Source organism: Mirounga angustirostris, unplaced genomic scaffold (assembly GCF_029215605.1).
Source record: "Mirounga angustirostris isolate CCGP_5_RB_7025 unplaced genomic scaffold, mMirAng1.0.hap1 SCAF_14, whole genome shotgun sequence".
NCBI lineage: Eukaryota > Metazoa > Chordata > Mammalia > Carnivora > Phocidae > Mirounga > Mirounga angustirostris.
The window spans coordinates 26,904,235-26,929,967 of NW_026991722.1; the positions used below are offsets into that span (position 1 = coordinate 26,904,235).

At 50.4% G+C, this 25,733-nt stretch overlaps 1 protein-coding gene across 2 annotated transcripts in view; it reads left to right on the forward strand.

The window, feature by feature from the left end:
* LOXHD1 (lipoxygenase homology PLAT domains 1) overlaps positions 1 to 25,733 on the forward strand; it is a 149,743-nt gene that overhangs the window by 84,577 nt on the left and 39,433 nt on the right. For both annotated transcript variants that reach the window (XM_045886333.2, XM_045886334.2), the window contains exons 19-28: positions 2,230 to 2,701; positions 3,193 to 3,347; positions 5,476 to 5,609; positions 10,743 to 10,909; positions 11,937 to 12,041; positions 14,534 to 14,662; positions 15,741 to 15,905; positions 19,720 to 19,901; positions 23,634 to 23,750; positions 24,699 to 24,861. In XM_045886333.2, coding sequence (XP_045742289.1) covers positions 2,230 to 2,701; positions 3,193 to 3,347; positions 5,476 to 5,609; positions 10,743 to 10,909; positions 11,937 to 12,041; positions 14,534 to 14,662; positions 15,741 to 15,905; positions 19,720 to 19,901; positions 23,634 to 23,750; positions 24,699 to 24,861 — 1,789 coding nt within the window. The remainder of the gene's footprint in view (positions 1 to 2,229; positions 2,702 to 3,192; positions 3,348 to 5,475; positions 5,610 to 10,742; positions 10,910 to 11,936; positions 12,042 to 14,533; positions 14,663 to 15,740; positions 15,906 to 19,719; positions 19,902 to 23,633; positions 23,751 to 24,698; positions 24,862 to 25,733) is intronic.

Consider the following 25,733-nt stretch of genomic DNA (forward strand, 5'->3'; position numbering starts at 1 on the left):
CCCAGCCCACATCTGGATCGGTTAAGTCAGAACCTCTATGGTGGGGTGTGTTTTCTGGGTTAGGCTTCTAGAAGCTCTTCCAGGGAGGCTAACATGCTGCAATTCTGAGTACTGCTGGAGTAGATGGTTCTAATTTGACAAAGTATGGCAGGAGGCCCCTGATTACTGCAGCCACTGCCAGCCTCTGGTTGTACAGCTCTCCCCGCCTGTGGGCAGGGCCATGCTTCCCATGCGGGATCTGGGGAGGAGTCTCCTGGCTGTGTTCTGAGTGCCCCAGGACTCTGCACTTCCCTTTGAGTAGAGCAGAAGAAGAAATGAGGATGTGAGCATATTGCTGGTAGGAGAGGAGGATGCAAGTGTGATGCCCCTTGGGGGAAACATGAGTGTCTATATGGGATACTAGTGCACGTGCATGTGTGCAGATATGTGTACGCAGAAAGCATATTCATGCTGGGTGTTCTCTGTGTGTTTGTGGGCCACAGACAGCCCTCGGCAAAGAGTCCTCCCCAGGGCCCAGCAGGGAAGGGCCTGGCTGAGCTGGACCAGGGTGTATGGAACATTTAGTGCTGGAGGCGGCCTCACGGAGTCCAACCCCCCATTACACCCTGAGGAGGTAGAGGCCCTAGCATTGCACCTCTCTGAGCCTCAGATTCTTCATCAGTTCAAACCTAGCCTTAGACTACCTCCCTAGCCTGCTTCACAGTCCTTGCAAGGATCAAAACAGTCAATGTCAGAGAAAGTCCTTGGGAAATTGTGACCAGCGGTGGAGACGTAAGAGAGCAGGGCATCTTCCAGTGCCACCAGGCTGTGTGGCTGGCGGTGGTGTTGGATGCAGTCATGGCTGGGAGACAGATGCGGGCAGAGGGGAAGGTGAGCAGGCCTGCCTGCAGAGGTTGATGGCAGGATGCTGTGCCTTGGAAAATTCTGGAGTGATTTTATGTGCTGAAGAAAGGACTTATCAGGTCCAGAGCCCATCCTCTCAGTAGCTGAGAAGAAAAAAATGCCTCTTTTTCGGGGCTCCTGGGCTCCATTTTGGCTGATGCTGATCATTTTCTCATAAAGGTGGTTTTGGCTACATCGTAGCTTCATGAACAGAGTCAGAAGACCTGAGTTCTCATCTAGGCCCGGACTCCAATTATAGGGCATTGAGCAATGCATGGGGACAGCCCCAGGCCTTAGTTTCACTAGGACACGTGAGAAAATTGGTGGCACCAGACTTTGAAAAGTGTCAGACACCCAAACCATCAGAGTGGGGAACCCTAAGAGTGGCCCAACCAGCAGGCACCCCATGTGAGCCCTCCCCTGAGCTCTGCAGGGGCTGGGCCTCATTGCAGTGTGAGGCTTAGAACATAGTGGCAGACCGAAGGCTTCAGGACCTGATCTTCTGAAGAAAGCTAAATCCATCCACATGGCCCTTTGAGCCAGCCGTATGCCAGACCCCATGGGGGAGAGAAGCAAGAACGAATGGTCCCTATCTTTAGGAATTTCTGTTCAAGTGGGCAGGGAGCAACTCATGTGGACAGGGAGGGCATCCAGGACAGGCCAGGACCATAGCCAAGCTCAGGGCCTGCTCTCTGCTGTCGGGGATGGAAGAGGCCGTGTGCTGGGGGAGGGGCTCGGGGTTCCTGGGGATGTGGGTGAGTTTTTTTTTGTTTTTGAAAAATAACACTTTTTTCTTGCTTATTTCAAAAGTTATATGTGATTCATGATAAAAAAAATCATAACTTTGGAAAGAGAATGCAGAGAAGCACAAACTAAAAAGGAAAGTAGTAATAAAGCTCAGAAAATGGGATGAATAGCTTTTACTTGGAGGTAGAGGAGGGAATCAAGGCATTCTGGGTGAGGGGAATGCATGAAGAAAGCTCCAGAACCAAGAGTAACAGGAATGAGTGTGATGTGCACGTGTATGTGCGTACATGTGTGTACGTGGGGTGGGGGAGAAGGGGAAGAGACAGAGAGACAGGGTCACCATCCTGACCATCACCTGGGGTTAGAAGGAAATAGGTTCGGGTGGGGGCTGGGGCCTACAAGAGGTCCTGGAAGGCTGGTGCAGCAACCAGGCTGAATGTGGCCGGAGAGAGGGAGTTGGTGGAAGCTTCTGGGCTCAAGGCCCTAGGCCTTGGGGCCTCTGCATCCTGCAGCTCCGCACACAGGCCCATGCTGGACTCCTCAGGGGAGTTGGGGAGGACGCCAGGGGCCGCCCCAGCCACAGCCCTGCACTTTGCACAGCTGGAGGCGGAGGACGTGGGTGAGGTCTTCAAGATCCGGCTGGGGCACACGGGCGAAGGCTTCGGACCCAGCTGGTTCGTGGACACGCTGTGGCTGCGACAGCTGGTGGTGCGGGAGGTAGACCTCACGCCCGAGGAGGAGACCCGGAGGAAGAAGGAGAAGGACAAGCTGCGGCAGCTGCTCAAAAAGGAGCGGCTGAAGGCCAAGCTGCAGAGGAAAAAGAAGAAGAAGAAGAAGGGCAGTGACGAGGAGGATGAGGGAGATGAGGAGGAGGAGACCTCATCGGAGGAATCCTCTTTGGAGGAGGAGGAGGAGACGGAGGAGGAGGAGGAGGAAGAGGAGGAGTTCGGGCCGGGAATGCAGGAGGTGATTGAGGAGTACAAGTTCGAAGCCCACCGCTGGCTGGCCCGGGGCAAGGAGGACAATGAACTGGCTGTGGAGTTGGTGCCGGCAGGCCGGCCGGGTCCTGAGCGTAAGCCTGGGGAGGGGTCAGCCCGGCTGCTGAAGGGGGCCTGGTGAAGGGGGGTGTCTAGCTCTCCCGTCACATGGCGGCCCCAGAGGGGGGCACCCATCATGGTTCCCAAATAGGTCTCCTGACCTGTGTCTGAACACCCACCACAGACAAGTCTCTGTGTGGGCTTAGCTCTGCCCCTGTCCTGCAGCTCTCAGGAGGGGTTCGGGACTCCGGGAGGAGCCTGGATATAGCTCAGTATGGCTCCCAGTGGGGCATGAGGTAGGAGGGCTGCTGAAGGCATTTTCCCATGACTCCCAGCCTCCTTGGGCTTCATGGCAAAGGAAAGTCTTGAGTGGGGAGGAGGGATAGGTTTAGTTCCAGGCTAGTGCAGGTGCAGATGAATCCATGGGTCCTTCCCGCTCCCGTGAGCTGGCTACATCTGAGAGGCTGAGCCTCAGATCCACCCTGAGTGGTGGTATCCTCAACGCTGCATTTTTCTCTGTCCCCAGCCAACACCTATGAGGTCCAGGTGATCACAGGGAACGTGCCCAAGGCTGGCACCGATGCCAACGTCTACCTGACCATTTACGGTGAGGAGTATGGAGACACAGGCGAGCGGCCCCTGAAGAAGTCGGACAAGCCGAACAAGTTTGAGCAGGGACAGGTAAGAGTGCAGGCTCTCTGGCCCTTGGGCAGGTGGTGGAGACTGCGGATTCCCGAGGCCACCCCCTGGCCCCCAACAGCACGATGTCCAGCAGGGTGCTTTGTCCAGTCCACCCAGACATCATGGGAGTGGCGTCTCTATAGGCAAGAGCGCTTTGTGCTGGGGGCCATAAGAAAGGCCCATGAGGGGGCCGTCAAGCACCGTGAAGCCTGCAGGAACTAACCAGAGCTAATAGAGTTGGCAGAAGCTCAGGTGCTGAGTGGCCAGAGCAGGGGTTCAAGGAGGAAGTGCTGATGGCGCTTTGGGGAAAACATGGTAGGAAGAAAAGCTGTACCCTGGGCCATGGTGGGGGACCGTGGTATAGACGTCTAAGGATGACAGTGACAGGTGTCCCCGGGGATGGTACCGCAGGACAAAGATGTGGGCTGGAAATGTGGAAGGCCAGCTCGAGGACAATGAATCTTCCCGCTGTGCTGTGTTAGTGCTGAGCCGGGGTGGGCACTGCCCCTGGGAAGCTTGATGAGCCCGATGAAGGCGAGTGGGGCATGAGAACCTTGAAAGAAGGTTGAGAAGCCTGGCCTGTGTCCCGCCTACTGTGGTGGGAGCCACAAAGGCTTCTGAGCGTTGAAAGAAATGCACACATGTCCCTCTTCCAGGTATAGTGGGAAAAGTGTGAAAAACCCAGCTGTCCTCTTTGTCCTTCCAGATTTTACAGTATGCTCTGGCTGGAAGACTGTCCTGTGTCACCTTACTCATTCCTGCCCCTGATCTCAAAGCCACGTTCCCTCCTCCACACAGAGGAAGAAAAGAAAGAAACCAAACCCACGAAAGTACCCGTGGGCTCCTCTGATGTACTTCAGAGACTGTCTGCCTTCTCTTCCAACACTCCCTTGCCATGACTTGAGGATTAGGGCTTATTTCATGTTTTGATACTTTCCTTTAAAAATTATAGTCACAGGGCTCCTGGGTGGCTCAGTCATTAAGTGTCTGCCTTCGGCTCAGGTCATGATCCCAGGGTCCTGGCTTCGAGCCCCGCATCGGGCTCCCTGCTCCGCGGGAAGCCTGCTTCTCCCTTTCCCACTCCCCCTGCTTGTGTTCCTGCTCTCGCTCTCTCTCTGTCAAATAAATAAAAATTTAAAAAAAATAATAGCCACTATGAACCCAGATTGGAAGAAAACCTCTAGAGAGGGCATAACTGGCATGCTGGATGAAATTTGCCTACAGACTTACATGTTAGATAGTAATATTGTGTCAATGTTATGTTTCCTGAATTTGGTAATTGTCCTGTGATTATATGAGAATCCCCTGTTTTTGGAAAAGCTCTGCTGAAGACTTCAGAGGTGAAGAATCATGGTATCTGCCACTTACTTTAACATGATTCAGAAAAAAATAGACAATGAGCAAAAGAGGCAGGGCAAGCAAATGTTGCGAAATCTAGGGGAAGGGCTTGCAAAATTTCATCATACTGTTTCTGCAAGTTTTCTGTAGACTTCAATATAAAGAGTTTAAAAAGTTATAGCCGAGAAGAATCCCATTCACTTATCAGGTCCTGAGACTGCCCGCCTCCTGCAGGGCATGTACACACACTCATGTTGTACACATTGTCTTCCCACCTATGTGCTGAGCAAGGGCAAGTCTCCTGTTTCTGTAAATCACTTTGGATTTGCACTTCGGCTCATCCCAGGTGCTTAATCAAAATGTGTGGTTGAAGGGGTTTATGCACACAGGTGCACACTTAGCTCGGGGTTTCAGCACACACCCAACAATGGCCCTACACACACACACACACGTACACATCCCATAACACAAATGCGGGCGGCCGGCCAACCTGCCTTCTCCTCTGCCCCTCAGTCACCTTCATGGCCCTCTCCCTCCTCCCTCCACCCTTTGGGACACAGCGAGAGTGAGAAGACCCCTGGTGGGGGCAGGGTAAAAATACGACAGTGCAGACCATCCACCAGTCAGCCGGCTGCATTTTCCCCCCGAGCTGGCCTCAGGCTGCCCTAGGTCCTGGGAAGGTGAGGCTGATGGCCAGACCGTGTGTGTGGTGGAGGTACCGTGTGTGTGTGGGGGGGGGGGGTGCTGAGGGGGGCGCCATCCCTCTTAGTGCTTCCCTGGCCCTTCCCAGACTGACACCTTCACCATCTATGCTATTAACCTGGGGGCTCTGACCAAGATCCGGATTCGCCATGACAACTCAGGCAGCAGACCAGGCTGGTTCCTGGACAGAATAGACATCACGGACATGAACAACGAGATCACGTGAGTGGGGCTTGGGGCGGGGGATGGGGGAGACGGCCATGGCTGCCTCTGAGACAATCCTGGAAAAAGGGCTAAGGGTAGGGGTGGGGCAGCTGGGTGGGCATTGCCTCCCCCCTCTCTTCCTTCTTACTGGGCAGCCCCCTGGGGAGCTACTGCCCTGTCAGGGGACAGTCTGGTAGGTCCTTCCCTCTAGTTCTTGAGATCCATCAGTTCAGAAGGTCACGTTTCCTGTCTCTGCCATTCTCCATACCCGGACTTAGTCACCCATCTGTCCCTCCTCATACAAAGTGGCTTCCGGTGCCATTGTTTTAATGTTCTAGACCAGGAGTAAGCAGACTTTTTCTGTAAAAGCCAGAGAATAAATATCTTAGGTTTTGGGACCATTTGGTCTCTGTCTCAGTAATCTATTTGCCTTTGCAACAGGGAGGCAGCCATAGGTGATACCTAACTGGATGGATGTGGCTGTGTTCCAGTAAAACTGGATTCATGAACACTGAAACTTGAATTTCATGTAATTTTCACATGTCACAAAGTAATACTGTTCCTTAGATTTTTTCAACCATTTAAAAATGTAAAATTCATGCTTAGCTTCTGGGATGTACATAAACAGGTGAGCAGGCGAGATTTGGCCACCAGGCCATAGTTTGCAGGCCGCTGTTCCAGATTCCCAGCGACCACCAGGAGCTACGTTGGGAAGGGGACATTGTCCCCCTGAGAAGTGAGGGAATCATGCCCCAGGGAAGTGAAGCCACAGCCCTAGAGCCAATTCATGCCAGAGCCAAGACCAGAACTCCAGATCATCAATGATGAATCTGGTGTGTTTCCACCATTACGCCCCATTGCCTCTTGAGCAAAAGGGGCCAGGGGACAATAGACATGAAAGAAGGCCCGAGGTGTGGTAGGGAGGTGTGGAAGGAGATAGAGAGGAAAGCAGGCAAGATCCTGAGTGGGTTATGGCTCTGCTGAGGGCCTGCCAGTGCCTGGAATATAGTGGGCACCCAGTATGTGTTGACTTCACTTCTTGGCCTGCGATCTGGTATCTCTTGGAGCATGCCCTGTTCTTGGGTCCTCCTCTGTGCAGGGCAGCGGGTGTTGGGGCTCACCCCATCTCCCACCTCTACCCTGCCTGTCACCCAGTTACCCCATCCCCCACCCACCCCCCTCCAGCAACCCTCAGTTTGTTTCCCATAGTTAAGAGTCTCATGGTTTGTCTCCCTCTCTGATTCAGTTTTCCTTCCCTTCCCCCACCGTCCTCTGCCCTGTTTCTTATATCCCACATATGAGTGAAACCATAGGTAATTGTCTTTCTCTGATAAGACTTAGTTCACTCAGCATATTACTCTCCTATTCCATTATTTAAAAAATATTAGCTTTTCTTACCTTTTCAAATCAACACATTGATTTGAAAAAAAAATCCTGTTGGAATTTTGATTGTTATGCCATTAAATGTATGTGTGGAGAATTATATATTTAGAATATTAAGTGCTGCCCCTAGGTATGCATTTCCATTTATCCAACTGTTCCTTCTAGTATCCCAGCAATGCTACACAATTTTCTAGTCTTATTAAGTTTATGCCCAAATATTTTGTATTTTTATCACTCTGGTGAATGGTATCTTCTCTTTACTCATCTTCTTACCTCTGTCTCTCTTTTTCTTCCCTCCTCCACTCCTGGCCTCCTCATCTCCTCTCCCTCCATCGCCATCCTGTTTTGGTGGTGTGAGTCCGACTCCTTCTCTCCATCTTCTCCAGCCCTGGTCAAAGGCTCCTGCCTGGTCCCTCTGCTGCACTGCGGCCCTCCTGTGTCTATGGCAGTCCAGCCCGCAGAGACGTGTTCCTCCTCTGCTTAATAACCTACAGAGGCTCCCATTCACTCTGAGTAAGAGCCAGAGCACTTCCAGTGGCCTGCCCCATGCCCCCTCCTTAACTCTTGGTCCTGATCTCCATCTTGCTCACTCCTTGCTGTTCCTTGAACCTGATGGTCATGATCCCACCTCAGGGCCTTTGCATATGCTGTCCCCTCTCCCTGGTACTCCTTCCCACAATGACTCACTCTCATACTTTCTCTAGGTGAGGTCTCTGCTCAGGTGTCACCTGCTCATCAAGGTCCCAACCCCCTTTGGAACTTTTATTTCTTTTCCTCTGTTTCTTTTTCTCCACCTCACGTATCATTTGACCTACCATCAACTGTAGTATTTTTTTAAATATTTTATTTATTCATTATTCATTTGAGAGAGAAAAAGAGTGCACAAGCAGAGGGGAGAAGCAGAGAGAGAGGGAGAAGCAGACTCCCCACTAAGCAGGAAGCGCAATGCAGGGCCCAATCCCAGGACCCTGAGATCATGACCTGAGCCGAAGGCAGACGCTTAACCATCTGAGCTACCCAGGCGCCCCCTCAAATGCAGTATCTCATCATCGTTCCTCTCCCCATAACTGAAGATAAGGTCCCTGCCTAAGCTAATGACTTCATCTGTTTTGTTCCCCGCAGTGTCCTCCCCAGTATCTAGAAGAGGGCCTGTGCACAATAGACATACCACAAATACTAAGTCAACTAACGAATAAAAATTACGTGTGATGTATTGATTCATTGATTCATTCAGCAAACACATGGCATGCGAAGTGCTGAGGGTCAGGTGGCTGATTCCGACTCTGCCCTTGAAGAGCCGGAAACTGTGATGGTCTAGGAGGCAGATGTTTTAGGTCCAATTCCTGTCTCTTCCACGCTTGACGTGTGTGGCCTTGGCGGTGAGGGGGCCTCTGAGCCTCAGTTCTCCCATCCCTGCAATGGGCGTAATAAAACTCCCTCACAAAGTTGTGATGAGGACTAACTGAGATGACCCGTGTGAGGGCCCAGTGCCGCTCCTGGCCCCCAGCAGAAGGCGACACTGGCTCCTCTGCCTTGGCAGTGCGGATCCAGCCGGGCAGCCTGTAAAAGCAGCCACACAGCGAGGCAGGAACGGGCGTGTGCAGGATTGTGAAGGAGCTCATGGGGCCATGGGGGCTGCAAGGCAGAGCGTCTCAGGGTGGCACCCCCAACTGCCGAGGGGGTTCAGGGAGAGGGGGGCTTTGCGGTGGGGGTTGTCGGGGCGCTCCTCGGTCTGAGGCGGCATTTCAGATGGGCCTTCACAAACCTTGATGTTTGGGGCTTGGAACAAAGGGCGCTCAATCTGCTGAACGGTGGGCATGATGTGGGAGGCACAGAAGCCGGGCCGAGGGGCTCCTGCAGCTGGTGGTGGTGCTGAGGGGCTTCGAGGTCCCAGTGCAGAATCTCAGGGGCAGTGGGAAGGGCACTCCGTGAAAGCCAGCCTCTGGGTCCCTGCACTTGCACGTGCTTGGCAGGTGTGGGCGGGTTTGTGCCTTACCCCTTCCGTCTGTCTGACTTGTTTCTCTCTCCCAGGATCAGTCTCCCACTCCTTTGTGTCTCCTTCTCCCTCTGTCCTTGTTCTGCTCCAGCTTCCCACTCTCATTGTCTCTGCCTCTGCTCCAACCCCACTCCTTTATTTCTGTCTCTCCTTTAATTGGCCCTAATTTAGAGCTAAAACCTATTATTCATAGGTTAATTGGTTGAATAAAAATGTAACTTTCCCGTTCATAATTTAAAGACTGGGACGTGGAACAATATGCATTTTTCACTTAAACACTAATTTAACTGCAATTTAGTCTCTATCACCCTTGGTCGAGCTCTTCCACCCTTTGAATCCATGTCCATGAACACAGAATTGCCCCTCTGTACCCGGTGTGAGCCCACGGGCTGAGGTAGTGGTCTCAGGTTCTGTTCCGCTAGCATGTTGGCCTTGGGAGTCTATAATGTCTATTGGGGAACATGGGGCTCCGACAGAGGTGAGACCCTCAGCCCACACTGCTTCCTCCTCTCCAGACTCCAGACTTGAGCATCCAGACTGGCAGGAAGGGGTGGAGATGGGGTGGAATGGCCCCAGTTTACAGATGGGCTGGCTGTATTCCCCGACCCTCCGAGCTGTTCTGGGAGCTTGGGCGCCCAAGGGGAGCTGTCCAGCCCACAGGCTCCAGAGATCGCACACATGGGCAGAGGAGAACCAAAGGGAAGTACAATAATAAGAATAACAACAGCAATAGTATTAGCAAATTCTTACCAAGAGCCGGACGTTTTTATGAGCACTTTAAAATGTTTAACTCACATAATCCTCGTGACAACTTTGAAATAAGCAATACGATCCTCATTTTACAGAATGGTAAACTGAAGCACAGCGTGTGGTTACCAGATAAAATACAGAATGGCCAGTTATTGAATTCCAGAGAAGCAGTGAATAATGTGTTAGTGTAAGTATGCCCCAAATATTGGATAGGACATACTTCTGCTAAAATATTATTCATTGCTTCTCTGAAATTCAAATTTAACTAGGAGTCCTGTGATTTTATTGGCTAAATCTGGCAACCCTAACACAGAGAGGTAAAGAAACTTGCTCAAGGTCACAGGACTGTTAAGTGACAGAGCCAGGATTCAAACCCAGTATGGCTCCAGAGGTGAGTCCTTAATTACCCCATGTTGCTACCTCTGTGATCCCTGCCCACCCCCCTTCTCTTTATCTAGGTGTCTCCATTTCACGGGCTCGGCTTCAGTCCTGAGGAGTCCAACCTGGACCTCCCTTCCCTAGATGCTGCCAGCTTTCTGCTGTGCCTGCTCCTTAGCCACACTCTCTGTACCTTCCAGAAGCGTAATTGGGTATCATTCCATTAAAATCCATTTATTCAGCCCTTAGGTATTGAACACCTACTGTGTACAATATTCTCTGCCAAAGTAGCTTTGGCTACCAGATTCATTCTGGTATAGTCCCTGAAAGCTCTTCTTCTAGATACCTCCAACACAACCCCAAGGGGGGGGGGGTTTTGATATGCTCCAGGCACTGTTACACAGCCATTTTCAATGGGGTATCTTCAAACCTTGTCCTCATATCTGTTGTCTGCTCCAGGCAAGTGACTGCCCCAAGGGTAATCCCTAGGCTAGGTAGGATGGGAGGGCCATGCTTTTGGGAGGGGGGCAGACAGGGGAGTGTCTGGGCCCCTGAGGGCCTCTCAGTTTGCCACCCAGGACTGCTCTGTCATGAAACCTTTCCAAAGAGACGTCCCCAACCTTATCTTATTCCCCACCCCACAGGTACTACTTTCCATGCCAACGCTGGCTGGCTGTGGAGGAGGATGATGGCCAGCTGTCCCGGGAGCTACTGCCAGTGGACGAGTCCTATGTGCTGCCAAGCCAGGATGAGGAGGGTGGGGGAGGGGGTGACAGCAACCCCCTCAACAACCTGGCCCTGGAGCAGAAAGGTTTCCTAAACTAGAGCTGGTTCTTCCCTCCAGCATCCTTCCCTTCTGCCTCTCCCCCATCCTCGGTCTCCATCTTCCCTTTCCCTGTGGGCTCTGGGCAACTCCTCCTCTGGCAGTGTCCATTACTGCCTTCTCATTCCTCCATGGCAAGAGTGGGGAGGTGACATGTTCCCACATGTCTAGCATAAGGCTCGGTGTAAAGTACATGGCTTAGCACGGAGTTACTGTCAGGAATGGAGTGAAATGGGATTGGATAGGATAGAATAGAATTAGAATTAGAATAGAATAGAATAGGGTGCCTGGGTGGCTCAGTCGTTAAGCGTCTGCCTTCGGCTCAGGTCATGATCCCAGGATCCTGGGATCGAGTCCCACATCGGGCTCCCTGCTCGGCGGGAAGCCTGCTTCTCCCTCCCCCACTCCCCCTGCTTATGTTCCCTCTTTCGCTGTGTCTCTCTCTGTCAAATAAATAAATAAAATCTTAAAAAAAAAAAAAAGAATAGAATAGGATAGAATAGGATAGAATAGAATAGAATAGAATAGAATAGAATAGAATAGAATAGAATAGAATAGAATAGAATAGAATAGAATAGTTGTAGCTAGCTCTGATTTAGTTTTGTGTCCTCCCCTCCAGGCACATTATAAGCTCTCAATACATTTTTGTCAAGGGAAAGAATGAACTTTCAAGAATTCTAAGATGCTTCCCTTCCTTGAAACTTGCATCCCTAAAACTCCTCCCAACCTGGAGAAGTCAGACCAGGCTCCTGGCTGATGAGCCCCTCTCCCCTAAGCATCCTACACCTCTGTTGACTGAGAGCTTCCTGTGTGACCTGGAGGTGGGGGAGACCTCACCTCTGCCTTGAGGAAGTTTCCAGACTAAAGGCAACTGCAGAACAACACATGCTGCAAGTAAAGCAATTCATAGAAATGGTCAACATGAATGTAGATACGTACTCAGTATTTTTTCTCCCTCCTCCCTCCGTGGGAGGGGCAACCTACCACTCACTTCTCCACACTCCTCTCCCGGCAGACAAATCTACCACATTCTCAGTGACCGTAAAAACTGGGGACAAGAAGAACGCGGGCACAGATGCCAATGTCTTCATCACGCTCTTTGGCACACAAGACAACACTGGTAAGTAAGCAATGCAGGGCCGAGGGTCACCCACATTCCTCCCCTAGGAGATAAGGAGAGTCAGCAGAACTTTCCAAGGAAATCCTGGTCACGCCTGTTTTGCAAGAATTCCCCTTTATTGTTTTACTTTATTTTACTGTGGGAAGAACACTTAACATGAGATCTATCCTCTTAACAAATTTTAAATGTATAATGCATCACTGTTGACTATAGATAGAGGTTGTACAGCAGATCTCTGGAGCTCATTAATCTTACTAAACTGAAAGTACGCTTGTTGATTAATAACTCCCCATCTTCTCCTCTCCCCAGCTCCTGGTAACCACCATTCCAGTCTTTGATTTTATGAATTTGACTATTTTGGATACTTTGTGTAAGAGGGATCATGCTATAGTTGTCTTTCTGTGCCTGGCTTATTTCACTCAGTGTAATGTCCTCAAGGACCATCCACATTGTTGCATATTGGAGAACTTCCTTCTTTTTTAAGGCCGAATAGTATTCCATTATATGGATATATCACAGTTTTTTCTATCTGCTCATCAGTTAATGGACAGTTAGGTTTTTTCCACATCTTAGCTATTGTTAATAGTGCTGTAATGAACACAGGAGTGCTAATATCTTTTCCAGATCCTGATTTCAATTCTTTTGGATATATACCCAGAAGTGGGATTGCTGGATCATATGGTAGTTCTATTTTTAATTTTTTTAGGCTCTTTCATACTATTTTCCATAGCAACTACACCATTTTGCATTCCCACCAACTGTGTACGAGGGTTCCAGTTTCTTCACATCCTCACCAATTGCTGTCTTTTGATTTTTGATGGTGGCCATCCTGATAGGTGTGAGATGAGATCTCGTTGTGGTTCTGATTTGCATTTCCCTGAAGCTTGGTGACAATGAACATTTTGTTCATATACTGTTGGCCATTTGTATGTCTTCTTTGGAGAAATGTCCATTTAAGTCCTTAGCGCATTTTAAAAAATGGGGTTATTAGCTCTTTGTTATTGAATTGTAGGATATTGTGGTAATGAAACCCTTATCAGAATACAGTTTGCAAATATTTTCTCCCATTCTGTAAGTTGCTTTTTCATTCTGTTGATTGTTTCCTTTGTTGTGCAGCAACTTTTTAGTTTGATTCAATCCCACTTGTTTTACTTTTGTTGCCTAATGCTTTTGATGTCATATCCATGAAATCATTGTGAAGACCGATGTCATGAAGCTTTTTTCCTGTTTTCTTCTATGAGTTTTATAGTTTCAAGTCTTATGTTTAAATCTGTAATCCATTTTGAGTTGACTTTTGTGTATGGTGGAAGATAAGTGTCCACATTAATTCCAGTTTTCTCAGCACTGTTTATGGAAGAGACTGACCTTTTCCTGTTGTGTATTCTTGCATGCCTCACACACTTGACAGATTACATGCAACCAGCCCTATTGGAGAAAGACAGTTTCCTTTTTCTTAAAAATCTCCATGTGAGGGGCGCCTGCATGGTTCAGTTGGTTAGCATCCAACTGTTAATTTCGGCTCAGGTCATGATTTCAGGGTCTGCGGTTGAGTCCGCATTGGGCTCCACACTCAGCAGGGAGTCTGCTGGAGACTCTCTCCCCCACTGCCCCTTCCCCCACTTGCACTCTCTCTCCCTTTCTCTCTCTCTCTCAAATAAATAAATAAATAAATCTTTTAAAAAAAAAAAATCTCCACATGAGGTGACTTGTCTACCTGGATTGTGAACTTTGGTTCTTTTAGAGATTCTTCCTAAATCTTACTAAGTCAGTCCTATTGTACTCCAGGGGGCAGAGAGCCCCCGGTCCTCTCTCCTGTCCTCATTGCTATGTCTACCACCCTAGAAGTATTTGGAAGCCATATGAATCATCTTCCCTTCAGTGTCCTCTCCTTAGGTAATGGTGCCGGATCCTTTGGTCATTCTTGCTCTAGGCCTTTCCGAAACTCTACCATTTCCTGGGACCTTCCTGGAGGCATCACTCTGTTTACCTTTTGAAACCATAGTGAAGGGCCTCCCAGTCCAAACAGTGACTGGTCTGTTCTCTATAACTTCTGCCAGCTTTCTCCTTCTGTTCAAGGATGTCCCTGATGCCCCAGGGAGCATGGGGAGGGTGGTTTTGTCACTGGCTTCCTCCCCATGTAGAGAAACATGAGGAGTGTGGAAACAGAGCTGACACTGACTTAGGGCCCCACCACTCTCTCCTGGGGTCTTGAATAAGACCTCTTGGTGTGTCTCCTGTTCTTTAGGTACAAACTGGAAATAAAAATACATACCTTGAAGATTAATTACAAAGCTCAATAAAAGGACACCACCCCCCACTTGCTAAATATGCACTAAATATGCAAAGGTGCCTGTTGGATAGTACTTGCAAGGTCTAAATTTTGTGAAAGTCAGAAAAATTTGGTCATTATGAGGAGGGACTAAAAGGGGTAGTCAGACTAGATTTGAAGGTCTCAGGCCCAGCCAGTCATGTGGGGGCCATTTGGTTGGCAGGAATGACCCTCCTGAAATCCTCCAAGACCAACAGCGACAAGTTTGAAAGGGACAGCATCGAAATCTTCACAGTGGAGACGCTGGACCTGGGAGATCTGTGGAAAGTCAGGATTGGTCATGATAACACAGGTCTGGCTTCCCTCCCCCTCTGTCCTTACAGGTCCCTGTGGGTGTCTGGGAAAGAATGTGCAGGAAACTTGGATGTCATCTGCCTTCCATGGTGACACAGCTTCCTCAGTCCCTTCCTCAGTCCCTGGCTGCACACAGAGATTCTGGTCTAATTGGCCCCTGAGGTGGGGCCTGGACCCCAGTGATTTCCCCAAACCCCTACCATCAGTTATTTCTTTGTATGGCCACATTTGAGAATCCCCAATCTAGCTCAGTGGTTCTCTGACTTCAGTGAGCAACAGAGCCACCTTGCGGGTTTGTTAAACATAGATTTCTGGGCCTCACCCACACAGGCGTTGATTCAGTAGGTCTAGGGTGGGGCCCGAGCATTTATATTTCTCACACATGATGCTGAGGCTGCTGGACTCTGCTTTGAGAACTACTGATCTAGTCAGTTCTTCCCAGAACCCAGTGACACTACAGCCAAAATTTGGTCTCTCTTAGTAAAGTGGGACTTGTTTTCTTGGTCTTTTCACTAAGTATTTTAAGCCTAAGGAAGGAGGCACTCTTGCTGGCCCCTGGGATGGAGAGACAGAGTTCTCTGCTCAGCTCCCACTTCCTCTTTAAGCCCAATCACTCATCTTTCCAGGGAAGACCATCAGTCCTTCACAAATTTCCCTTCCCTTCATGCACCCCAACCGGAAGCCAGGGAGCTCAGACTGTCATCCTTGCCGCTGGGTGGAATTATGAAATCCTTGTTAACACAGGCTCTCTCTGGCATCTCTGAGCTCCCTCTTTAGAGTGTCTTCCACCCTGGACAGTGTGCTTGCTGTCACCTGTCACCTCTTCTCCAGGCTCCTGTGCTCTTGCTAATTTCACTGACAGCAGCCTAGTGTGACCCAGCTTCAGCCTTCAGCTGGGTGTACATCTGAACAGGAGTCATTCTAGCAAAGCTGTCGGCGACAGGAATGGCTTGTGCATGGTACAGCCATACAAGTCAACCATGGGGCGGGGGAGAAAGTTTGGAGTCCCTGAACTTGCCCACAGTGACCCATGTGTGTGGAGCTCCTTGGTGGGTTCTCTGTCTCCTTCTCTCCAGGCAAGGCTCCAGGCTGGTTTGTAGACTGGGTAGAGGTGGACGCCCCATCTCTTGGAAAGTGCATGACATTCCCCTGTGGCCGCTGGCTGGCGAAGAATGAGGACGATGGAGCCATCGTCAGGGACCTCTTCCACGCAGAGCTGCAGACAAGGCTGTACACACCATGTAGGAAGCGCGTGCGGCAAGGCTGGCCCTCCTCCCACACCCCGTCGCCCACCACTCCAACTTGGCCCCAGCCCCTCCTCCAGCCCTGACCTGGGCCAGGCCCCACCTTGGAGATTTGGGTCTCTCGCTCCTCTCCCAAATTCCCTGGGCCCTTTGTGGGCTGTGGGCAGCATCTTGGATCCAGGGTATGGAAATATGGGACTTAGTCCAGGCTCCACCCCAAACCAGCTGGTGACAACAGGCAGAGAGCCTGACCTCTCTGGGGCTCGGTTTCCTTGTAAGACCCCAAAGGGAAGAAAGATCAAAGTCTAAACTGTGAGAGGTCATTATCAGCCAGCCCCATCACCCATCTTCAGTCTAGTCAGTAATAGGACAAAGAAATCACCGCTATCAGATTTTATCCTGACTGGGGGGAAAAAAGAACTTGAAAAGATGATCAATGTAATTCCTTTTACCAGCTAAAGGAAAGGAGGAAGGGGAACAATTTGGTCAAGTTCTGACATTTCCTTTCCAGTGTTATCAGAAAGTATGTATTCAATGTTTATTTGCATGTTTGGTACATACTAGGTGCTGGGAATCGAGCTGGAATCAACCAAACTATAAAAATCTGTCTGAATATGCTAACATCAGAACCAAACCCACAGAATACAGTTTTTTTCCTAACCAAATAATTAGCTATACCAAAAGATTTCCCCAAACAGCTCATAATTACACAGTATGAATCAGTGATTTTATTTTATTTTATTTTTTTTTTTTGCCTAAAGCAATTCAACTGGAAAAGACCTGATCCATCAAGATATTTTCTGGTCAAAAGCCCAAAAGAAAGTGACATTTCCCTCCAGTAAAATCTCTGCATATACAAAGCAAACCCTGGCTCTAGCCACTGCCCCCAGGAGCCGCCTCCGGTCTGGGACAGACACACTGACCTGACAGATCTACCCAGACCTGACAGCAGTGCTGGTTGGACACTTCCTGACACAAGTAGCCATTTCTCTCTTCATGCCCTCAGACGGGCCTTGCTCTGATCTGTATGGCCTGACCTTGAGTATATTCAGTTCTAGCCTGATACGAAAGCAAGCCCATTTGCCCTTGGTCTTACACTCACATTTATCCATCCATCAATCAAGTAATCAATAAAATGCAGTAGAGGTTTGCCTTTCGGACTGGAGAGCGATGCAGGCACCTTCAAAGGGCGGTTTTCACCAGGCAGGTGCCCAGAGGGGAGGATCTGCTGCTCAGAACCTGTTTTCTTGTTTGGGAAAGGTCTTGAGGGCCCAGAGCCAGGAAGCTCCAGGGGCTGGGGAGCTTTGGAGTGGTGGCCAGGTGTCATTCTCAGGCCCAGGAGTGGTGGCCAGGTGTCATTCTCAGGCCTAGAAGGCTTAGAACTAGATTTGGCAGTTCATCAAGGCTGCCCAATACACGTGAATCCAGAAGAACAGAGCAAGATGGCTCTGCTTCCGGACCGACTGAAATGTGCTGCCTGCACAGGAAAGGTGGTCCATTAGGAAAGGGACCATTGTGATGGTCTGAACTTACAGGCGCCACATAGCGTGAAGCCTTAAAGGTCAGAATCATGCCACGTTAGGGCTGAGAGGCACCTCAGCCTTAAGCCTGTGATCTGAGAATTGCTGGTATCAAAGCCAGGGTGGGGGAGGGTGTCTCAGGGCCGCTGGTGGGGGAAGGGAAACGATGAGAGGGAACAGCTCCCCAGTTCATGCCATCCACAGTAGCTCCTCAGCTTTAAAAAGTCAAGTTTTTTTTTCCTGAACATTCTTCCTAAAGGTATTTTTAAGAATTGCACAAAAATATTCCACTGAAAATTAATTTCAGTTAAACCATCTGAAAACCAAATTCTGTTAAGCCCTCTCATTTTATAGACAAAGAAAAAGGCCCAGAGAAGTACATCCATTTGCCCAAGGACACACAGCTCCTCAATGGCAGAGGCAGAACTAGAGACCAGGGAACACATTGGAGCCAAGGCCTAGAGCGATGAGGGACGAACGGTGGGCTCTTTCTGCGTAGATATTTCCAGGGCTTCTCCCACTGCCAGCTAGTCTCAGGAAAGCTCAAGTCCATTGCAATCTTCTCCGCTCAAGGCCTCCTGTGCCTTAGACCATGGACACACCCAAGAGGATGCCAAGGAAGTTGCCTCCATTATTGCGATGGCCTGTGTTTTTCCTTAACCTTGGTGACGGCCCTGTCCAGGCCACTGTGGGGACTACGGTCACCTCCCTAGGCCAAAGGCCCTGGCACTTGTAGGGTAGGAGCAGTACTCACCTCCAGTTCAGGACAACAGCACCCCTAGAGGTTGACCACACAGGATTTAGGGGTCAGACAAGCCAGGGCTCAAGTTAGAGTTCTGCCTCTGAGCAGCCGTATGACCTGGGGCAAGTTACTTTACCTCTCTGAGCCTTGCTTGCTTTCCTCATCTCTAAAGTATAATGATACCTCCTCCACAGGTCATTGTGAAGGCGGTAGGTGAGGAAAGTAGAACGCTCAGTAGAGAGTCTGGCCAGGGCGAGTGCTCAACGAATGGCAAGTACCATTCATATAGGTCTTACAACTGCAGTTCGACCGCAGAGTGACCGTTGTAATAAACCAATGAAAAGAAAATTCATTTGCTTTGGAGTGAAGTTGGAGAAGGTTAGGGCCACCTGTGAGAAGGTGACTTTTAATGTGATCCCTTTTGAGCTTGAGACCACAGGATAGGGTGGATTTTTACTTACACTGTTTTTCTGGGTTTTTAATATTTTTTTTATTATTGTGATTTAGAGTGTGTGTGTATATATATGTATACATATATATATACACTTTTATATACATATGCAACAAATAAGTGTCACAAAAAATGTTTACCCTTACTATGTGTGATGCCCACATAGGTGATATTTTTTTATTCAATTCTATTTAACTTCATATATTTTTAAAAATCCTGGTGCCTACCCAAGAAATTTATTTTACAACCTGCTAATGGATCTCAATCTGTAATTAGCCACACACTCTTAAACTGCTGGTCTCAAGCTCCGGTGTAAAGTCTGAGTTAAATATTTAGATCACTAGAACCCATCCCATGGAGAATCTGAAGAGAGGTTGGGAATCTGTATGTTTAATAAGCACCCAAAGAGTTTCTGAGGTGAAGGGTCCTCAGCACCCAGTGGGCAATGCTGGACTCTACCCATGCTGACAGCCACCCAACAGAAAGCCACTTGCCGACAGTACTGATGAGTCGGCCTCCCTTTTAAGGAGTCCACAAGGTCACCCCCCACCCCAGCATCCAACCCAACAAGGGCCAGGTGTGTTATGGAGGGCTTGGGAGGGCAGGCCAGCATGGAGCAAATGAGGGCAAGAAGAGAAATGTTTCTCACCCTGTAAACCGCTGATCCGATTGGTCCGTTGCCCCCTGAGATATAACCCTCCTGTTTATAGTCTCTACAGCTAAGGACCATAGTGAGGACACTTTACAGAAGAGGAAACTGAGGCTCCTAAGTGACTTGCCCAGGTCACACAGAAAGCCAAGGTAGAGCCCAGGCTTTCAGCCAAACTGCTGGACTAGCTCTGTGATGGGAGAGGCACAGAGACCCTGGTCTGAGGTGACAGGGGCTTACTGTGGGCACTAGGTGTGACAGGACACTGCCTCCCCTCTCCCCCTGCACCTGCAGTTGCTAAGCAACCATGTGAAGAAGATCCAGGTCCCTGGGCAGCAGCTCCCAGTGACGGGGCCCCGGGGCGGTGGTGCCGGTGAAGAACTTGATCTTGTCCACGTCTGTTTTCTGTTCTCACCTCCCCTCTGACTTCACCCTCTGTCCGCCCTCAGTTGTCCCTTATGAGATCACCCTGTACACCAGCGACGTCTTCGGCGCCGGGACAGACGCCAACATCTTCATCGTCATCTATGGCTGTGACGCAGTGTGCACCCAGCAGAAGTACCTGTGCACTAACAAGAGAGAGCAGAAGCTGTTCTTTGAGAGGAAGTCAGCCTCCCGCTTCATTATGGAGGTATGCGGGCTCCGCAGGCTGCCGGGGGAGCCAGCACTGGGAGGTGGGGGGGCACCAGAAGATGGGGGGTGGAAGAGCCGTGCGTCCAGAGGCACCCTAATGGGCTGCTGTTGGTAAGGAAGCCAGGTGGTTCATCCAGCCTCACTGGGCCTCACTCAGTACATCTGAGTCACCAGGAGGACGGGGCACCTCACCTGCCCCACCGGGACTAGTATCAGGATCTAAGGTGACAGTGAGTGGACAGGGCTTGGGGAAGATAGAGGCACAATTCCGGTTCCACTGGGGCCAACTCCAGTGCTAGCAACAACACACATGTAGCCCTGGGGAGAGCCAGGCTTCCAGACAGCCCGTATGTGGCCCAGCTCCCCTTCTGGCCTGGGGGCTTGCTTGTTCCATGTTTACTATAGGTGTAGATCACAGCACCTAGGCATCCTGTGCACTTCAGCTGAGTGTCTCCCCTGTGCACTCCATTGTGTGCTGGGTTGGGTGGGAGAGACAAGAGAAGGGGAGGACCCAGACTCTGCCTGTAAGGGGCTTGCAGTCCAGCTGGAGAACCCCGAACCTCCATATAAGGCTAATGAGAGAGTCTGGACATCCTTAGAATAACTGATCCTTTGGGTAAGAAGGCACCGCCATAGGGCTTTATCCGTTAACTCACTTAACCCCCATGGCAAGTCTGTGCTGTAGTTATCCCTGCTTAAAGATGGGGAAACTGAGGACGGAGTGTTGAGTAGCTTGCATAAATTCACACAGCTAGGGTGTAGTGGAAGCAGGATTCAAACCCAGGAGAACTGGCTCAGAATATGTGCTCTTAGCCCCTGGACACTAGCCCTTGGTGATGAGGGCAAGTAAGGGATTGATTGAGCATGGGATGGGTACTCAGAGAAAGAAGAAGGCTCCCTGGAGGTGATGACTTTGAGCTGGACTGAATGCGACTATAAGGAGGGACAAGAAGGGGAGGCGTTCCTAGCAAGGGGAACATTGTGGCCAAGGGCCAGAGGTGGAAATAAACACAGCATGTGGTATGAGGTTTGGCCAGATGGACAGCGGGAGAGTGACATGATGGGCAGAGGACTGGCTGAAGCAAGACTTAGAGGGGACAGCTCTGAAGGAAAAGAGCTGGATGTCTCAGGAGCCTGGACTCTGCAGATAGTGGGGACCTTTGGAGAAGCGCCCCTTATCTTCTGATGGGAAACAAAGTCCAGAACCCCTTCCTCCTTCCCCGGCCAGTATCCATACTGGGGGACTCCCTGCTCCGTCCCCCACCTTCTCTGGGAGCAGTCAGCACTGTGGGAAGGTCGTCACCTTGGTGGCGTCTTTAACAAGGAAAATTCAAGGGTGATTCATTCATCCACACACAGCAGCAGCTCATCCGCCCAGGATGGCATGGCATGTCAGTGGGGGGCTGGGATTACACCTCAGCATGAATTCCATGGAGATTTATCAATGAAATGCCCGCTAATCGGCAGCTATAATTTGACGGTAATTTGTTGCTAAGTTTTTTCTTTTTCCTTTTCAAATCTCTCTGGCTGTTGGGGGAGCGTGAGAGTTTGGAAACAATTGAAAAAGCTTTGCGTCCCTGTCTCTCCATGTCTCTTTTCTGACCGATCTTCAGGTGAGACATAGAGCACCGGATCACAGGCACATGACCCCACGTTCTGGTTCCGGTTCTGGCTCAGACACAAACTCACGAGCAAGCCACTCCCTCTCTCTGTGGCTTTGTCCTAAGACACAGGGAATGGCTAGGAAAATAGCAATCATAACTAATATTTATTCTACACTTTCCTTGTGCCTGCCCTGTTCTGAACGTGGCGTCCTCATCACCATCCCCAGAGCTGGTGGTATGATTACTGCTTCTTCCAGCTGAACTGGCAGGGTTAGGAAACTTGCTCAGGACATCATAATTAACAAAGGGCAGAGCCAAGAATTAGACTCAAGCAGTTCAATTCCAGGGCCTTCTTTGCTTAGCTCTTCACCTCTTGGGAGAATACTAGGGTTTCCTCTGATTCCGAGTCTCTCCCTGAGGCCCACCATCTGTGGCTAGCAGTCCCCTAGTGGCCTCCTTGCTCACTGAGGGTCACCGCCGAGACGGCCACGTGACATGGCATGCCTGACCAAGTGGCTGGATGATTCAGGCTCCAGAAGTACCACTGAAGCCCAGGTCCACACATCTCAAACCTCAGAGATGGGATGGGGAAGAGGCCCCTGGGCAGAGGGAGACCCAGGTGAATCTTTAGTCCTCGATGCAGCCAACAGCTCAGTGTCCACAGGTGGACATTCTGTGGGCAGAGGGTTTCCTCCATAGCTTCTGTGCCTCTCCCACCATGAGGGAATGGGACCTCATTAAAAATGTCCAGAGCACTAATGTCAGCCTGAGGTCACCGATCTGTGTTTAGTGATCAGACTGCCCCTCGGGGGCTCACAGGGGACAGCACTTCTGTGGTGAAGCAAGGGTGAGCTGGCTGGTAGGGAGCGGGGAAGGGGCCAGTGCTCCAGAAGGGGCCATTCCAGCAATGTGGTGCCATGCTGGTCACCTGGAAGGAGAGATTAGTTGACAGAAAGAACCATGGCTGGGATCTTAGACCTCGACGTGACCTCAGGGGACTACCCTGCCCATGCCTCTGCCCTCCATTGAGTAAGACTTGTTCTTCCCCATTTTATTGAGAAGCAAGTTGAAGCCTGTAAGGTCAAGTGCCTTGCCTCAGGTTATACGGGTCGTAGGTCCAACTGGGAAGGCTGAGGGTGGGGATGGGAGTGGGGGGATGTTCCTCAAGCAGTGCTGATGGGCCTGCCCTTGGCTGCCCACTGTGGTGGGTGTGCGGGGAAGAAGGAACCCAGGGGTTGGAAGCTGTTCCGTTTCATTCAGAGGTCACTTCCGTCTGTGGTTCTAGAGGCTTTGCATTTGATGAATGGCTTCATCTATCATTCAGATGCCATTCACTCATCACAGGCCTCACCCACCTAACCCGCAGCTGACTGCTGTCTCCTAGCACCGAGAACTTGCCCGTGCCAGCCAGGCGGCCAGCTCTGCAGAGAGGTTGCAGAAGTGCTGGGGCAGGGGGCAGGGGTGCCATGGGATGCTATAAGTGCCTGTCATAAAGAGATTTGACTTCTTTGAGGTGGTCAAGAAGGCTTCCCTGAGAAAGCGATCCTTGATCTGAGACCTGAATGGTGAAGTTGAGGTTTAGGTAAAGAAGAAGAAAGTGGAGGGGCAGGGGGAGCCTGTGCAAAGGCCCTGTGGCAAGAGAATGTCAAGTTTGAGGGACGAATTTGAGGGATATAGAAGAGGGGTGGTTGGAGATAGAGGGGCACTTAGGGGCCAAGAAGAAGGTCAGGCTGGCAAGACAGGGCATTGGCGGAACCAGAACTCATCTTCTGATACCCAGGTCGGTTCTCAAGCCAGGAATGAGCTGCCACAATGGTAAGTAATGGAAGACAGAGAGGTGGGCTCCACCATGAAAAGGGGGGACAGTGTCCCAGAGGTTGATTGAACTGAGTTCTGGAGTCTAGGCTGGTTTTAAGTGGGGAGAGAGGAAGGGAAGCCTGAGCATGGCATGCGTAGAGGAGAGTAGGTGCTAGCTCAGCCGGACAGGGGGGACATGGTGGGAGAAAGTGGCCCGTGGACATTCAAAGGGACTCAAGAGCAGATGCCCTAGGGAGGCAGGATATTGCTGAGGTTGTACTCTCCTGGACCTTTCAGTTCCCACCTGGTGCCTTTTCTCCTTTCCACAGTTAGAAGACGTGGGAGAAGTCATTGAGAAAATTCGGATTGGCCATGACAATACGGGCATAAATCCTGGGTGGCACTGCTCCCACGTGGACATCCGCAGGCTCCTCCCAGATAAAGATGTGAGTTCCTGACTCATCTGTCCTGCTATTTCTTTTGCCTCTTTCCAGAAGAGATTCAAGGCTGACTCCTGATAAGAAACTGCAGCCTTAGGGGTGCCTGGGTGGCTCAGTCAGCTAAGCGTCAGACTCCTGATTTCAGCTCAGGTCATGATCTCAGGGTTGTGAGATCGAAACCTTGTCAGGCTCCATGCTCAGCAGGGAGTCTGCTTGAGATTCTCTTTCTCCCTCTGCCCCTACCCCTGCTCGCTCATGCTCTCTCTCTCAAATAAATAAAAATAAGTCTTTAAAAAACAAAAGAAAAGAAAAAGAACCCGCAGCCTTATTAAGTTGAGGTAAAATCTGAGGACAGTTCACCCAGTTTACTCAAAGTGTAGGAACCAGCTCAGGTCCAAGGCAGAATCTTTTAGAACCTCACGTAGGGGGTCAAGGAGGAGGGTCTGGGCCACCCTATCTCTGCTCCCCACCCCCAGGACCACACTGCTAGTGAGTGACCAAGCATGCCCTTCCTGCTGCTCAAGGTCAACTCACAGAAAGAAATCCAGTGGAACAACTTGGCAAACATTCTGAAGCCACAGAATTCTAAACATGGAAGGCAGGTCTCAGGAGTGGCTGGGGTTGAGTGATTTGAGAGTAATTTTAAAATACTGAGCCCCTCCTCTTACCCACAGAATCTGAGTCTGTGGGATGGGGTTCCGATATCTATTTTTAAGTGACCCTGGGGGACCCTGCCTTCAAGAGCCAACCCCTGATGCGGTTGTTGAAGTCCTTGAGTAAGACTGAATCTGCTGGAATTGGGGCAGAGCCTGGCCTCTGCTGCAGCTTTTGCATTATCTGCGGGGCTCCATGACCCTTGTCCTTGGTCCCCATGAGTGTTGACGTGCTGATGAACCACTGAAGTCGGAAGGGTCCACACAAAGGACTAATTTTCCTCTTGCCTCCTCACCCCAGGGCACAGAGACCTTGACTTTCCCTTGTGATCGATGGCTTGCCACATCAGAGGACGACAAGAAGACCATTCGAGAACTGGTCCCTTATGACATCTTCACTGAGAAATACATGAGAGATGGGTCCTTAAGACAAGTCTACAAGGAAGTAGAGGAACCTCTGGACAGTAAGTGTGGCACCCTCCTCACAGCAGCAGCCCCCCACCCCTTGTCGGGTACCTGCCTCGTGCCAGGCCGAGTGTTTGCACCTAGGACGCAGGGTCTGTTATTAACTCCAGTCAATAGAGGGGGCACCTGAGGCCCATAGTGGGGGCCTAACCTGCCCACGTTCACACAGCTGATAAACGGCAGGCTGTCCTTCCCTGGCCTGACAGCGGGACACACCGTACCCACGTGCATGTTCTCCAGTGCCTGGATTCTCCTGGTCCTTGGGGGCCTCCCTCTTCTTCGCTGACTCAGCTACTCCTCTGTAGGGCTCGGTCCTCTCTGCTCCCGCAGGATCCAACTGTCTCTACTATGTTTGAACCAAGAAGCATCCCAGACTCGTGTGTAGCTGGAGCTTTGCACAGGGCTTGGGTGCAGTCTCAGAACATCCAGGGCCATGGCTTTCTTTTCTCTAAGTGTAGTTACCTATGCCCGTTCCTCACGCGGGGTTCTCTGCAGGATCTGCATCAGCCTGACCACACCCTCCGTGTGCTTTTCCCTTTGCTTGTGGACCATTCTCTTCTCTTCTTATTGCTCTGCCTGGGGCTGAGTGCTGTTTTCCTCTCTCATGCCAAGTGGTATTCCTCACACTCTGTCCTCAGCCTTCTCTTCTCCTTTCTTTTTACGTTGCGTGTGTGCTTTCCTCCTGGACCATGGGGACAGTCACACCTCTTTTTTGACCAGCAATGCCATTGTCCCATCAATCCTCAGGTTATTCAGTCAGCCCTGAATGAGCTTTAGTTGTGCCAAAAGTCAAATTCACTTGCAAAAAACAGGCTTTCCACCACTGATGATACACGAAAGAATACCATGGATCCCTCCATAGGGGGCAGTC